This window comes from Cebus imitator, unplaced genomic scaffold (genome assembly GCF_001604975.1).
Source record: "Cebus imitator isolate Cc_AM_T3 unplaced genomic scaffold, Cebus_imitator-1.0 Scaffold194, whole genome shotgun sequence".
NCBI lineage: Eukaryota > Metazoa > Chordata > Mammalia > Primates > Cebidae > Cebus > Cebus imitator.
In genome coordinates, this window is record NW_016107509.1 from 1,469,640 (window position 1) to 1,486,320 (window position 16,681).

The 16,681-nt window shown below is 38.2% G+C and overlaps 1 protein-coding gene across 2 annotated transcripts in view; it reads left to right on the forward strand.

The window, feature by feature from the left end:
* The window catches only part of CUL5 (cullin 5), a 107,413-nt gene that overhangs the window by 48,898 nt on the left and 41,834 nt on the right, over nt 1–16,681 (forward strand). For both annotated transcript variants that reach the window (XM_017547056.2, XM_017547057.2), the window contains exons 6-7: nt 850–995; nt 1,076–1,156. In XM_017547056.2, coding sequence (XP_017402545.1) covers nt 850–995; nt 1,076–1,156 — 227 coding nt within the window. The remainder of the gene's footprint in view (nt 1–849; nt 996–1,075; nt 1,157–16,681) is intronic.

The following is a 16,681-nucleotide window of genomic DNA, read 5'->3' on the forward strand; positions in this document are numbered from 1 at the left end:
TTTTTTTCTTTTTTTGGAGACAAAGTCTTACTCTCTCCCCCCAGGCTGAAGTGCAGTGGCACACTCAGCTCACTGCAACCTCTGCTTCCCGGGTTCAAGCAGTTTTTATACCTCAGTCTCCCGAGTAGCTGAGATGACAGGTGAATGCCACCATGCCTGGCTAATTTTTGTAATTTTAGTAGAGACAGAGTTTCCCCATTGTGTCCAGACTGGTCTTGAACTCGTGACCTTAAGTGATCTGCCCACCTTGGCCTCCCAAAGTGCTGGGATTACAAGTGCGAGCCATCGTTCTTGGCCTTAATTTTTTTGTAGAAACATTGTTTTACTATATTACCCAGAGCATCTTCACAGCCATTTGTAATTTATTCTTCTACCTTACCATCTGTTAGCCTCGCAATCCACTTAGACAACCTAGTCATATTTTCTTGTGCTTTTCTGCTTCTATTTACTTATACTAATCTCTATACAAATTCTAGTTTATTCTTTAAGGTTCAGTTTAAATCCCATTGCTTCTGTGAATGTTTTCTTGATTATTCAGTTAGAAGTCAGCCTCTTACCTATTCAAAAATAAAATAGTCTATATTATGTTTTCTTTATTATTCAGTTAGAAGTCAGTCTCTTACCTATTCAAAAATAAAGTAGTCTATATTATCTGTATCATTTATTTGTTACTTTACTGCTTTGTGCTTTTATCTTTGTAAGTTTCTTATGGAGAAGGATTTTGTCTTACATAATTATGTGTTCTCTTCAGCATTATTACCTTGCACATAATGACTCCTTAATATTTATTACACTCAAAATATTGATTCTGATCATAATTGGAGTAATATTTTATTTTCTGTTTTTCAGTTAACCTTTGTTCTAATCCTGAGGATAAGCTTCAGATTTATAGGGACAATTTTGAGAAGGCATACTTGGATTCAACAGAGAGATTTTATAGAACACAGGCACCCTCATATTTACAACAAAATGGTGTACAGAATTATATGAAATATGTAAGTTTTAACTTAGTATGTGATAATTTGAGCAATTCTCTTGATATTCTTAAAATGATTGTTATTTTGCTTCTGGACAGGCAGATGCTAAATTAAAAGAAGAAGAAAAACGAGCACTACGTTATTTAGAAACAAGGCGAGAATGTAACTCCGTTGAAGCAGTAAGTAATTTAATTGTACAATTTATGGGATTATTTGAAATACAGAAGCTTAGGAATGCCAAATAAATGACACAAATAATATTATTTAACATTGTTAATTGATTTTAGTTCTTTGTACCTGTGAGCCATAGCACAGCTTCATAGAAGGTGTACCTTATTCAGAACACATTGTCCTTTGGAACTGGTATTCAAGATCAAATCTATTTCCATACCTGTTCTAGAATTTACTATATTTAATATTAATTTTTGGTAATTTTTTAATATTTTACACATATCTAAAGTTAACCATTTTTGTGATTTTCATGTTGCAAGTATATACGCTCCTTGGAGATAAAGTTGATTCTCTTTTTTTGTGGCAGTTACGTTCTCTAAAGTGGCTGCAAACACCGAACTAGTGAATAATGAATCATTTATTCCTAGGGTATATTTCTTCTTTTGGGAAGATGTTTTAAACTTCATTCTTCATGAGATAAAATATTAATTATTATTATTTTAGAGACAAAGTCTTGCTCTGTTGCTCAGGCTGGAGTGCAGTGGTGCAATTATACCTCTCTGTAACTCCTGGGCATAAGGGCCCCTTTTGTCTCACCCTCCTAAGTAGCTGGGACTACATGCACATGTCCCCATACCTGACTGATATATATATATATAATTTATTTTTTATTTATTTTGAGACAAGGTCTTGCTTTGTTGCCCAGGCTGGTGTGCAGTGGTGTAATCTGAGCTCACTGCAACCTCTGACGCCCAGGCTCAAGCAGTCCTCCTGCCTCAGCCTCCTAAATAACTGGGACTACGAGCGCATGCCACCATGCCTGGCTAATTTTTAAATTTTTAGTAGAGATGGAGTTTCGCCACGCTGCCCAGGCTGGTCTTGAACTCCTAAACTCAGGTGATCCACCTTGGCCTCCTAAAGTGTTGGGATTACAGGTGTGAGCCACTGTGCCCAGCCACTTGGCTAATTTTTTTTTTTTTTTTTTTTTCATAGAGAGCGGGTCTTACTATGTAGCCCAGGCTGGTTTTGAACTCCTGACCTCAAGCAACCCTTCCTCTTCAGCCTACCAAAATGCTGGGATTATGGGCATGAGCCACAAAATATTAACAATTGTGGTCTCAAAATATTAATTTGGTAAAAGCATCAGCTTTTTATATTATTTTATTTATTTTATATTATATAATCTGCTTATTAAAAAAAAAAAACTGGTCAGTGACAATACCATGGTAGGTGTTTTCTTTTAAATGGAGAACTGACCTTAGGGTGCTTTAGTATAAGGAAAGTTAAAATCTAGTTTGGACAGTCTTGGAATTGCTCAAACACATAGTAGTATTTCCTCTAGTTCCTTTCAGTCTTTGGAGTCTAGGAACTAGATTTAGATTTGCATTCTTAGGTATAACATTCTAGCTTGCCCATAGTTAAATATTTTTCAATTATGAATGGGATTAAATTTTTTTTTTTTTACTTTTGATTTTCTTTGGCTTTGTCCATCTTAAGTGGTAGTTATATTTATTTTATTCTTTGTTCAGAAATCACACTGAGTTGGATCTCTTTTCCCTTTGGTTCTTGTAGTTTTTGTTTTGCTTGTCCTCAGTTTGCAGCATATATCTTCTTTTAGTGGTTAAAATAATTTTGATAATGGCGAAAGGAAGAATAATTTAGTTGTTATTTGTAGAAGTTCTTTATAGAGATATAAATACAGGTTTGGGCTACTTTAGAAGGCAGGGAAGGCTACTGACTTTTCTTTTTAACAGGTGGGCCACAGAGTTGTCCCTCAGGAAGATTAATCTGGTGATAGGAAAGATTGAAGATTGGAATGGGGTAGAGCTAGAAATAAGAAGTAGAAAGCGTTTGCAGTAATTCAGGCAAGGCATTAGGCAGACCAAGTCGAGTTACGGCAGTGGGAATGGAAAAGAGAGAAAAGAGAAACTTCTTAGAGGTAGAACATTGTTATCACATGAATAGGGCTATCACAGAGAATCAAGCCAATAATATTTCTGAGGTTTCAGCCAGGGAGAACTGTGCTGCTACTGAGAAATTAAGTATAAAAATAAGTCTTAGGGAGAAAAGATGAGTTCATTTTGGAGGATTTGGATATTTGTAGTAGATCGATATGCCTGTAGCACCTGGATGGGGATGTTATGGTTTTATAAGGTGAAATTGTTCTGATCTCCTACTGCAGTTTATATAGGTTAGTTGTATCATAGCCACATTAAACTTACGAATTTTCAGCTATAAAGGACCAACTTAAAGAACAAGTCCAGAATAGCTGTGACTGTAGGTGCATGCCACCATGCCTGGCTAATTTTTTGTATTTTGAGATCAGGTCTCACTGTGTTGCTAAGGCTAGTCTCATACTCCTGGGCTCAAGCAGTTCTCCCACGTCAACCTCCAGAGTGCTGGGATTACAGGCCCAAGCCACAGCACTTGGCAGTAATGGCCAAAAGTTTGAAATGAAATAGGATATTTGCATAGTTTCAAAGTATCTTCCCCAAGATATTTACTAAAGGAGAAGCCTGAAGACACCATCGTAATTAAGTGATCGAGGTTAACATCGCTAGTAGTAGGACATAGTGACATACCCCTTGATATGATGCACTAAGAATACAATATTATTTCTGTTTTATTCTTGGGTTTTATTCTATACATTTTATTCAAAATGTATAATCTTGCTGTAATAGTGAGGAAAGATTATAACAATTGCAGATTGATAGATAGCCTACAAAATAACTGACTAATATTCTTTAAAAGTGTTAAGACTATAACAGACTGAAGGACAAAGGAACTACCACAGACTGGAGAAGAGTAGGAGAAATAACAACTAAATGTAACTAACATGGGCTTGTGGATAGGATCCTGGAATAGGGGAAGGACATTAGTGGAAAAACTGGTGAACTGAATAAGACCTAGAGTTAATTGATAGTATCGTACCAATACTATTTTCCTTGTTTTAAATTGTTGTACTATAGTTATTTAAGATGTTAATGTTGGGAGAAGTGAGGTGCCGTTTTTCCGGCAACTTTTCTGTAATCATTAACCAAAATAAAGAAGTTAAAAAAATGATACTATGAAGAGTGCCTTTTTGTGGAGTGGTACAGTCTCTGTTTACTGCATCCTCTGCCTCCTGGGTTCATGTGATTCTCATGCCTCAGCCTCCCAAGTAGCTGGGATTACAGGCATGTGGCACCATGCCCAGCTGATTTTTGTATTTTTATTAGAGACATGGTTTCACCATGTTGGCCGGGCTGTTCTCAAATTCTTGACTCAAGTGATTCAACCACCTTAGCCTCCCAAAGGGCTAGAGAATTACAGGTATGAGCCACTGCTTCTGGCTAAGAATGCCTTTTTTTTTTTTTTTTTTTTTTTTTTGTCTGGGAGGCAAATGGAGGTCATCATCTAGTGTTTTCCTACATTGAACCAATTTATTAACTCATGCTAGAGGTTGAAAGACTAATTATAAAGTACTTTTCTTTGATTTCTCATGTATACTGTAATTAGAGAACTAATTTTTGTTTTGCTTATAAGCCAAAATATTTTTGCAGCCTTGACATATCCTATGTAGTCAATAAAAGTTACTCCCAAGATTTTTTCCGCTAACAATTTTTTATATGTAAAATGTTTAGATGTTAAGTTTATTAATATCATCAAGATAGTATCTTTATGGTCACTTTATAGGGTTATTCAATTTTTATTTGAATTTGCTTGTCATTAGTTTAGCAGATTCTGACAGATGAATCAATGAAAGTTTTTTAGATATAAGCATATCTGGAGAGCAAATATACTTCTTTCTCAAAAGCCTAGACTGTATGTTGGAAAGTTGCGGAAATAAGTCTGAAAAAGGAGGTGGTAGATTTTTATCTCATTGTGAAAGACATTTGAATTGCCGGTTAATATTTTTGAACTGGACTCTCTAAACCATAGATTTTTAGTAAGGGTGGTATCTACCTCTAGAGATCATTATAAGAATTTGTGGAGGCATTTTTTTGGTTATTACAATGGTTAGATAGTGTGTAGGGATCCAGAGATGGTAGACAGCTCATAGTGCTCAGACTGTCCCACATAAACAAGAACTATCCCACATCCAAAAGGACTTTTTCTTCCCTTAACTTATACAATTAGAAAAGACAAAATGACTTTTGTTTTTTCTAAAACAGAAGTGGAATGTCCTGTTGGAGGCTGGGCACAGTTGGCTCACGCCTGTAATCCCAGCACTTTGGGAGTTTGAGGTGGGCAGATCAAGAGCTTAAGACCAGCCTGGCCGACGTTGTGAAACACCATTTCTACTAAAAATACAAAAATTAACCAGATGTGGTGGTGTGCACCTGTAATCCCAGCTACTTGGGAGGCTGAGGCAGGAGAATTGCTTGAACCTAGGAGGCAGAGGTTGCAGTGAGACAAGATCAGGCCATTGTACTCCAGCCTGGGTGGTGAGTGGAAACTCCATCTCAAAAAAACAAAAACAAAAAACAAATGTCCCACTGACCACTTATATAAGTGAAAATACTGTTTATACTTTTTTAAAATTAGAATTTAATTTTGTTTTGCTTATAAGCCAAAATATTTTTGCATGATACTAATACATGCTGCATTTTCCAGGGATGATATTGTATGAGTTAAGGAAAGATAATACCTTGTTTTGTTTGGAATATGAAAAATTTTTTCACTGTCACAAATATATATACCCCATAGGGGATTTTGATCATGTTTTTGAGTCACCAGCATACTCACATTGGCCTGCATTCATAGTTTTCACATTCCCACTGATGCAACATTGGTTTGAGTGTCTGACAACCTTATTGTCTTTTAGTTTAGTTGTGGCCAAGCATTAACGGGTTGAAATACTTATACTAATTATTAAGTACTTTTCTTTGATTTCTCATGTATATTGTAATTAGGGAACTATATTGATGCTTCTAACATGATACACACGTAGCTCCTTTCAGGATTTGTTATATAAGAGAATGCTGGGTCTGATAGGTTTGAGAACCAGTGATTCAGTGATGGAGAATCAATGAAAGTTGATGATTAAGGCATCAAGACTGCATTTTTGGAGAATTTGTCCACCATGGAGTGTGTGGCAGGGTTTGAAGAGTTTAGAGACTTGCTTTTAGCTATCTTCAGTGATTTAATGGAGTTTTGAATAGATACATGATGACTCAGGAGTGGAAAGGAAGGGATATAAGAGGCATTTGGAAGAAAGAACCAGTTAGTAGGCTTGAAGGATGATTGAGGCTAATGAAAGATGTGAGCCTGGGTTATGGGAAGAATCTGAGAGTCAGAGAGCAGCTAATTTTGAGTACCTCATCAGTTTTAGAATAATTATTCTATTAGTAGAGCATGTATACATAATAATCATTCTCCTTGTACAGTGCTTTTTGAAACGTAATGAAAATCATTGTCTTTAGCATTATATCTGTAATGATGAATTACAGCTTTTAGTCAGAGTAGTGTTTTTTTCTACGGGACTACCTTGCTTTTAGTATGACATTCCGTGGAAATGTAAGTAAAAACTATTTAAAGTTTCTTATTTTTTTTTTTTTGGCAAATATGCCCTTGGTTTATTAGAGGATAGGATCCTATAGTTAGAGATTACAATACTCCAGTTTTTCATTACATCATTTTATTGAGCATTTAGTCATCTGCAAATGTCTTTACAGTGAAGCCGAAGGGATACAACATGAACAAAACAATGTCTTTACTCTTATAGAGCTAACATTCTAGTGCAGGTGAACAGATAAGGGCAAGTAAACAAAGGAAAAGTGATTTTTTAAATAAAATAAGAGTAATGCTATAGAGTATATTGGTGGTGGTAATGCTCCTGCTGCTGCCTTTATTTTATGGAATATGGTCAGCAAAAGTCTCTTTGAGGGAATTATATTGGCGTTAAGACCTGAATGATAGGGAGCTAGTCTTCTGAAGATCTGGGACAAAAACATTTCAGGCAGAAGGAAGAGCAGTGTAAAGGCTTTGAAGCAGGAAGGAGCTTAACATATTTTAGGAATAGAGAAAGGTTAGTGTGGCTAGATATTTTAGCAGGTGAGAGGTGGAGAGGGATGCAAGATAAGGGTAGACACGAAAGTAGAGCTTAATGCAGTAAGCTGTTAAAAGGTTTTAAAAAAGTAGAGAACTGATCTGATTTCCATATTACAAAATAGCATTTGGGTTGCAATATGGTATTTAGACTAACAATCTAGGTGAGAGATGTTGGTGCCAATAGAGATGGATATACAAGAAGATGGTTTCAGGATAATTTTGGAGGTATATCTAATAGATTGCTACTGTTTTACATATGAGGAAACAAATTCAGAAATGTACAGGAGGTTGCCTTCACACAGATAGGAAGTGGTGAAGCTGGGTTTCAATTTAAGTCTAATTCTAAATCCTGAGTTCCTAACAATACTATTAAGCACTTTAGAATATATAGAGAAGACATATAGTTTGGTAAATAATTTGGGTATATATATTGCACATACATGTATATAATTAGCACTCTTGGTTGCAAGGGACAGAACCCATCTCAAAAAAAAAAAAAAACAAGTAGACCTTTTGGTTCATGTAAATTTCACCATGGACAGCGCTAGGGTAAGACTAAAAGGAAGGAAATGTGGATTCAGAAACTTGCAGCACTGCCAGGACTTTTAGGTATGTGATGTGATATCATAAATATTATGTATTTGGATAAATATTTCTGCTGGTCTGCTTTATTATCACTTAGAGTTGATAGGCATTTACTTGAAGTGGAGACCATGAGAGCTGCCAGCCTGTCCTTCCAGGTTGTGACCTAAGAGGTGATAAGAGTCTTCCTCCACTGGTTTTAATTGGCCCCCCTCTAATTGGTCTGGCTTGGATCAAGTTACCCAAACTTGATCAAATGCTGTGTGTTTCTTAGTACATGTGTGTAAGCATTAGTGTTAATATACATGTATTTGTAGTATGTTTAATATAGTAGTACTCATCCAGAGGACAGCCCTTTCAGAAATTTTAGCTATTTGTGGTTCAGGGGAGAATCCACAAAGTAAATTAGTCCAAGAGTTCTGAGCAGCTAAGTGTTGCATTAGATGCCTGAAACCCTACTCTGTATTACAGTTTTATATTTACTTATAGGAAAGCCACTTAGACCCTACTCACATCTGATTTTACATACGGTTATAATAAGCTTGATTATCATTGGGCGGTCTTATAGAAGATGAACAGGACTGTATTAGTGAAACAAGGTAAGAGGCTTTTGAGCTGTGCTGCTGAACAGGCATTTTGACAGCAAAAAGTAACACAACAATAAGAAAAGAGCAAGAAAAATATTTAAGCCAAAATGCCTTTTTTGTTTTAAGAATCAGAGCCTTGCTATGTTGCCCAGGCTGGAGTGCAGTAGCTGTTCACAGGTATGATCATAGTGCACTGCATCCTCAAATTCCTGGCCTTAAGCAATCTTTCCACTTCAGCCTCCTGACTTGCTGGGACTGTAGGTGCATGCCACCACACCCGGCTTTAAGCCAGAATGACTTTTAAAATTTGTGTTCGGTTTTCAGTTTTTAGGTGATCCTGGATACCTTAATATTTCCTGAGGAAATTCAGTTAGTATTTATTATATACCCACAATATGTCAAGCATTATGCCAGTTGGGGATAATAAGATAGACTTGGTCCCTGTCCTCAGGATGACACTATAATAAAATGGATTGTTTATACAATAGAAGAATAGAAAAGTGAATTGGTAGTGTAAGTCTTGATCACTTCAGAATGACCAGGGCACTGATAGGGAGGGAGTGCATTACAGTGGTTAGGGTCATACACGTTGGAATTAGATATGGATTTGAATCCCACAGTCGTTATTTTACCAGCTGTCTGTATTTTGGCAAGTTATTCAACCTCTGTAGTCTCTCTTTTCCTAACTATAAAATGGAATAGGCCGGGCACGGTGGTTGACGCCTGTAATCCCAGCACTTAGGGAGGCTGAGACAGGTGGATCGTGAGGTCAGGAGTTCAAGACTAGCCTAGCCAACATGGTGAAACCCTGTCTCTACTAAAAATACAAAAATTAGGCATGGTGGCATGCACCTGTAATCCCACCTACGTGGGAGGCTGAGGCAGGAGAATCGTTTGAACCTGGGAAGCTGAGATTGCAGTGAGTGAAGATCATGCCATTGCACTCCAGCCTGGGCAACAGAATGAGATTCTCTCTTAAAAAAAAAAAAAAAATCAGTAATACCCTTTTGTATTAGCACAATTAAATGACATAGGATATATTAAGCATTTAAGCACTGTCCCTAGCATGAGTGGTTTTACTGTTAGGGCACTGATTTGGAGAAAACTGCTTACTAATTCTAAGACAAATAAAAACTATTTTACCATCTGTGCAAAACTGATTTAAAAAGCTGAATAAGCAACTAGGTCACGAGTTATAAATTATCAACATTAAAATAAGCACTTATTAACCTTCAGTATTTTGGTATGTTAGACATGGTATGTTAGACCTCCATAGATGAGGTCTACAGAAAAAGAATCTTAGTCAAACTAGAAAGGCCAGGAAATTAATTATTGAATATGTTACAGATATCCTTGTATGGTTAAGGACCTGATATTGATACAGTGGAATTGTAAAGTGGGGGAACTTAAGATAATTTTTAGTTCACCTCTTATTTTGTAGCAGAGGAGGCAAAGCAAACTATTCCTTATACAGAGTTACTGCATAACTAATGAAAATCAGAAATGCCCTTTTTTTTAAACAGAATTTCAGCGAGGTAGAAATAATTATGCAAATTGAATACCACTAAAAGAAGAATCTGGCCGGGCGCGGTGGCTCATGCCTGTAATCCCAGTACTTTGGGAGGCTGAGGCAGGTGGATCATCTGAGGTCAGGAGTTCAGACCAGCCAGGCTAACATGGTGAAACCCCATTTCTACTAAAAATACAAAAAATTAGCTGGGTGTGGTGGCACACGCCTGTAATCCCAGCTACTTGGGAGACTGAGGCAGGAGAATCACTTGGACCCAGGAGGCGGAGGTTGCAGTGAGCCAAGATTGCACTCCAGCTTGGGCAACAAGAGCGAAACTCCGTCGCAAAAAAAAAAAAAAAAAAGTAGAAGAATCTCCACATCTCATAGCCTACCTGTCTCGCCTTTCATCTTCCAGACCTATGAATGCGTTCATTCAACAGGTACTTATTGGAGTGCCTGCTGTGTTTTATGGCAGGCATTATTTTGGAAGTTTATAGTCTTGCTATAGAGGAGGTTAAAACATCAAGCACATTGATAGTTAAAGTGTTTCACCTTGCAGACCTCTGGGGAGAGATTGATATGGATTTAGAAGTTGTGCTCATCTCAGGCAAACATACAGGAGTTGATGGCATGTGGCAAAAAGTTTTTTTCTTCATGGAAGCTAGCAAAAGGAAACAGAAAGGGAATACAAGGTGAGAGAGATGGCTTTTCACTATACTTTCCATTCAAGATGTATTTTCAAATAACAAGTATATATTTAGGATCTACTATGTGTGTAGTACTTTAGTAAATGGGAAGAAATACAAAAGAGAAATAACATAAACTCTGTCCTCAAGAAACTGACTCTTTTGTTAGGACAAGACTATTTGAAATAAGGGGAGAATTCTATCTAGCAATCTCCCTTTCATATTTTTGCCTAGGTCAAATAGTTTTCTGCAGGATTTTTTAACATACAGGAATCTGTACCATAATTCTCTTTATTTAAAAAAAAAAAAAAAAAGCTTTGTAGACCAGGTGCAGTGGCTAATGCTGGTAATCCTAGCACTTTGGAAGGCCAACGTGGGCGGATCACGAGGTCAGGAGTTTGAGACCATCCTGCCTAACACGGTGAAACCTGCCTCTACTAAAAATACAAAAAAATAGCCAGGCGTGGTGGTGAGCACCTGTAGTCCCAGCTACTGAGGAAGCTGAAGCAGGAGAATCGCTTGAACCCAGGAGGCAGAGTTGCGGTGAGCCGAGATTGCACCACTGCACTCCATCCTGGGCGACAGAGTCAGACGCCATCTCAAAAAAAAAAAAAAAAAAAAAAACAACTTTGTAATGAAAGTTTTAAAATACTTACACAAGTAGAGAAAATAGTATAATGAACCCCACTCCATACCGAGTCTCCATATTCAATAATTACCATTATTTTGCCATACTTGTTTTGTTGATTTTTCTTTTTTCTTTTCCATTCCTTCCTATTTCGCTCCCCATTTTGCCTTCCTTCCTTCCTTCCTGCATTCCTACATTTAAAAATAAATTTATGATGTTGCTCATTTTTACTCCACGCACATTGTATTAGTCCATTTTTTTCACACTGCTATAAAGATACTACCTGATACTGGATAATATATAAAGGAAAGAGGTTGAGTTGACTCACAGTTCTGCATGGCCAGGGAGTCCTCAGTAAACTTACAGTCATGGCGGAAGGCATAGGGGAGGCAAGGTGTATCTTACATGGCAGCAGGAGAGCGTGAGAGTGCGTGCAGGGGAAACTGCAACTTTTAAAACCATGAGATTTTGAGAACTCCCTCACTATTGCAAGCACAGTGTGGAAGAAACCATGCTGATCCAGTCACCTCCCACCAGGTCCCCCTCTCAACATGGGATTACAGTTTGAGTTGAAATTTGGGTAGGGATACAGGACCAAATCATATCACAGTCTATATTACAACATAACCCATATGCACTTTAATATTACTAATCAGTTCTCTAATGATGACCATTTTTCATTGTTTATAGTTTATTTCTTAGTAGTGCTTTCTGGAATATCCCTAAATACCTGTATCTTTTTTAACATCCTTGTGTATACCTCTTTTCTCACACTTGGCTTCCTCTTGGAATAGAATCTCCTGGAAATTACATAGCTGAAGTAAAAATCCATGAACCTTTTACAAATGACTACACAGTGAATACCAAACTGACTTTCAGGAATGTAGTTCCATCAACAGTGTGCTTGTTTATTCATATCTGTGCTGATCTGGGTTTTGTCAGTCTATTGATTTTTACCAATCTCCCAATATCATAGATTTTAAAATATTTTTGTGTGCATTTAAAAATTATTAATGAGATTGGGCATTTTTTATTTTGTAAATAATTTAAAAAATTTTTAGATTAATTTTTTATGTGTACATACATGGCGTATGTAGTTGTATGTATTTATAAGTTACATGAGATATTTTGATATAGGCATGCAATGCATGAAAATCATATCAGAGTAAATGATATCCTCAATCATTTATTTTTTGTTACAGAAATCCAATTATATTCTTTTAGTTATTTTTAATTATTAATGTACAATTAAATTATTTTTTGCTATCAAATACTATGTTTTATTCATTCTGGGTTTTTTGTTTGTTTGTTTTTAGATGGAGTTTCGCTCTTGTTGCCCAGGCTGGAGTGCAATGGCATGATCTCGGCTCACCACAACCTCTGCCTCCTGGGTTCAAGCGATTCTCCTGCCTCAGCCTCCCGAGTAGCTGGGATTACAGGCATGTGCCACCATGTCCGGCTAATTTTGTATTTTAAGTAGAGACGGGGTTTCTCTGTTTTGATCAGGCTGGCCTCAATCTCCTGACCTCGGGCGATCCACCCACCTCAGCCTCTCAAAGTGCTGAGATTACAGGCATGAGCCACTATGCCTGACTATTCATTCTGGCTTTTTTGTACCCATTAACCATCCCTATTTCTCTACCACCACCTCACTTCCCTACCCAGCATCTGGTAACTATCCTTTACTCTCTATCTCCATGAGTTCAATTGTTTTAATTTTTAGTTCCCACAAATGAATAAGATCAGGTGAAGTTCGTCTTTCTGGGCCTGGCTTATTTCATTTAACACAGTGTTCTCCAATTCCATCCGGGTTGTTGAAAATGACAGGATCTCATTCTTTCTTTATGGCTGAATAATACTCCAATGTGTTTACGTACATTTTCATTATCCATTCATTTGTTGATGGACAATAAGGTTGCTTCCAAATCTTGATTATTATAAATAGTGCTGCAGTAAATGTGGGAGAGCAGGTATCTTTTCCATATGCTAATTTCCTTTCTTTTTCGTATATACCCAGCAGTGGGATTGCTGGTTTATATGGTGGCTCTGTATTAGTTTTTTGAGGAACCTCCAGACTGCTCCATCGTGCTTATACTAATTTACGTTCCCACCAGCATTGTATTAGGGTTCCCTTTTCTCTGCATCCTCACCAATATTTGTTATTGCCTGTCTTACAGACAAAGGCTACATAACTGGGATAAGATGATGTCTCATTTTAGGTAATATCATCTGCAAACTACCAGGGTGGTTTGACATCTTCCTTTCCAGTTTGGATGCTCTTTATTTCTTTCTCTTGTCTGATTGCTCTAGCTACAGCTTCCAGTATTATTTTGAATAAAAGTGGTGACAGTGGGCATCCTTGTTACGTTTCAAATCTTAGATAAAAGATTTTTAGTTTTTCTCCCTTCAGTATGATACTAGCTATGGGTCTCTTATGTGTGGCTTTTATTATATTGAGGTATGTTTCTTCTATACCCAGTGTTTTGAGCGTTTGTATCATGCAGGAATGTTGAATTTTATCAGATGCTTTTTCAGTATCAATTGAAATGAACAAATGAGAAAAAATAAATAAAAAAGGAAAATAAAAAATAGAAAAAAAAAGAAAGCATATGGTCTAGACTGGGCGCGGTGGCTCAAGCCTGTAATCCCAGCACTGTGGGAGGCCGAGGCGGGTGGATCACGAGGTCAAGAGATCGAGACCATCCTGGTCAACATGGTGAAACCCCGTCTCTACTAAAAATACAAAAAATTAGCTGAGCATGGTGGCGCGTGCCTGTAATCCCAGCGACTCAGGAGGCTGAGGCAGGAGAATTGCCTGAACCCAGGAGGCGGAGGTTGCGGTGAGCCGAGATCGCACCATTGCACTCCAGCCTGGGTAACAAGAGCGAAACTCCGTCTCAAAAAAAAAAAAAAAAAAGCAAGCATATGGCCTTTGTCTGCCATTCTGTTGATATGATGGATCACATTGATTGATTGTGTATGTTGAACCATCCTTGCATCCAGGGATAAATCCCACTTAGTCACAATGAATGATGTTTTTGATGTGTTGTTAAATTTGGTCTGCTTGGCCAAGCTCAGTGGCCCATGCCTGTAATCCCAGCACTTTGGGAATGCAAGGAGGGTGGATCACTTGAGGCCAGAAGTTCGAGACCAGCCTAGCCAACATGATGAAACCCCGTCTCTACATAAAAAATGCAAAAATTAGTGGGCAAGGTGGTGGGGTTGCCTGTAATCTCAGCTACTTGGGAGGCTAAGACTGGAGAATCACTTGAACCTGGGAGGTGGAGGTTGCCATGAGCCAAGATCATACCACTGTACTCCAGCCTAGGTGACAGAGTGAGACTCCGTCCCAAAAAAAATTTGTTTTTGGTTTCCATGTCTTTTGTTGAGGATTTTTGCATCAATATTCATCAGTGATACTGGCCTGTAGTTTTCTTTTTTAGATGTGTCTTTGTCTGCTTTTGGCATCAGGGTAATGCTGGCCTCATAGAATGAATTTGGAAGTATTCCCTCATCCTCTATTTACAGAACAGTTTGAGTAGAATTGATATTAGTTCTACTTTAAATATTTGAAAGGATTCAGCAGTGAAGCCATCGGGTGCCAGGCTTTTCTTTGTTAGGAGACATTTTATTATGGCTTCTATCTCATTATTTGTTATTGGTCTATTCAAATTTTGGACATGGTTCAGTTTTGGTATGTTGTATGTGTCTAGGAATTCACCCATTTCTTGTACATCTTCCAATTTATTGTCATATAGCTGCTCAATAGTAGACACTAGTGATCCTTTGAATTTCTGTATTGTCAGTTGTAATGTCTCTTTTTTCATCTCTGATTTTATTTATTTGGATCTTCTCTCTTTTTTTCTTAGTGAGTCTGGCTAAAGGTTTGTTGATTTTCATTTATCTTTCCCAGAAACCAACTTTTTGTTTTGTTGATCTTTTACATTCATTTTAATTTCATTTATTTATTGTGTGATCCTCATTATTTCTTTTCTTATGCTAATTTTGTGTTAGTTTTCCTCTTACTTTTTTAGTTCCTTCAGACAAATCACTGGTTTGTTTACTTGAAGTTTTTCTCCTTTTTTGATATAAGTGCTTATAGCTGTAAACTTTGCTCTTAGTACTGCTCTTCAGTCAGCTTGTGATGGATGCTTCCTGTCCTGGGACTAACCCTTCAGGGCGGTGGCCTCCGCACTGGCCCAGGGCAGGTCCAGAAATGGCATCCAAGAGCCAAGATGTGGAACCATGGACTCTAAAAACCCACCTAGTGCTCTACACTCCTGTGGCTGAGCTGACCTAAGATACAAGACAAAGTCCCCCTTATTTTTTCCTCAGCTTTTCTCAAGCAAAAGGAGTCTGTCACCATAGCCATCATAGCTGGGAATGTCTTTGGTCTCACCTGAAGCCAGCATGTCTCAGAGGCTAACCCAAGGCCCATGGCATAGTACCTGGTTATTGCTGTTGGTTATTTAGGGCCCCAGGGCTCCTTAGTCAGCAAGTGATGGGTATACCAGGATTAGATCTCCCCACTTCAAGACAGCAGGTTCCCCCTTCTGTCCCAGGGTGTGTCTAGAAATGTCTGGGAGCTAGAGCCTGGAATGATTCGACTAGTGCCCTATCCTTCTGTGGTTGAGCTGGTATCCAAGATGTAAGACAAAATTCTCTTTACTCTTCTCTCTCCTCTCCTCTCCTCAAGCAGAAGGAATGGGTCTCTTGAAGTTGCAATCTGTGCTGCCTTGGGCTGGGGGGGTTGGTGCAAGCACTCCCTTAGCTGCTCTGGCTAGTGTCTCAGTAAGTTGTGTACATCTGAGCCCAGCTCAGCCCTGGGACTTGCCTTGAAGTTACAGTCCTTGTGGCCTAGATTGCCTTTCAAGTTTATTAGGAGCCCCACAGCAGTTTGGCTCACAGTGCAAGGCTTGCTAGAACTCATGTCCTCACCACTAGAATGGACGATTCCCCCCTGTCGAGAGCTAGTCTAAATGCTTCCTCCGTGGTCATGTATCAGCTGAGTTTAGCCTAGTTTAGCTTTCTGCTGTGAAAGGGTGGCAGTGAGTTCAATGCAACATCTCACAGTCGCTGCTCTCTCCCTCTCCCAAGCATACAGATTCTCTGTGCCATACAGCTACTGCTAGGGGATGAGGGAGGGGTAGTATTGGCTATTCAAGACTATCTTTCCTACCTTCTTCAATGCCTCTTTCAGTGATATGAAGTTAAAACCAGATACTGTGAGTGCTCACCTGATTTTTGGTTCTTAAGAAGGTGCTTTTTTGTGTGTAAATAGTTGTTAAATTTGGTGTTCCTGCAGGAGGAGTGATTGGAGGCCTCTATCTGGCCATCTTGCTCCACTCCTCTATTTTTTTTTTTTTTTTTTTAAGAAATGGTCTCGCCGGGTGCGGTGGCTCAAGCCTGTAATCCAGCACTTTGGGAGGCCGAGGCGGGTGGATCACGAGGTCAAGAAATCGAGACCATCCTGGTCAACACGGTGAAACCCCGTCTCTACTAAAAAT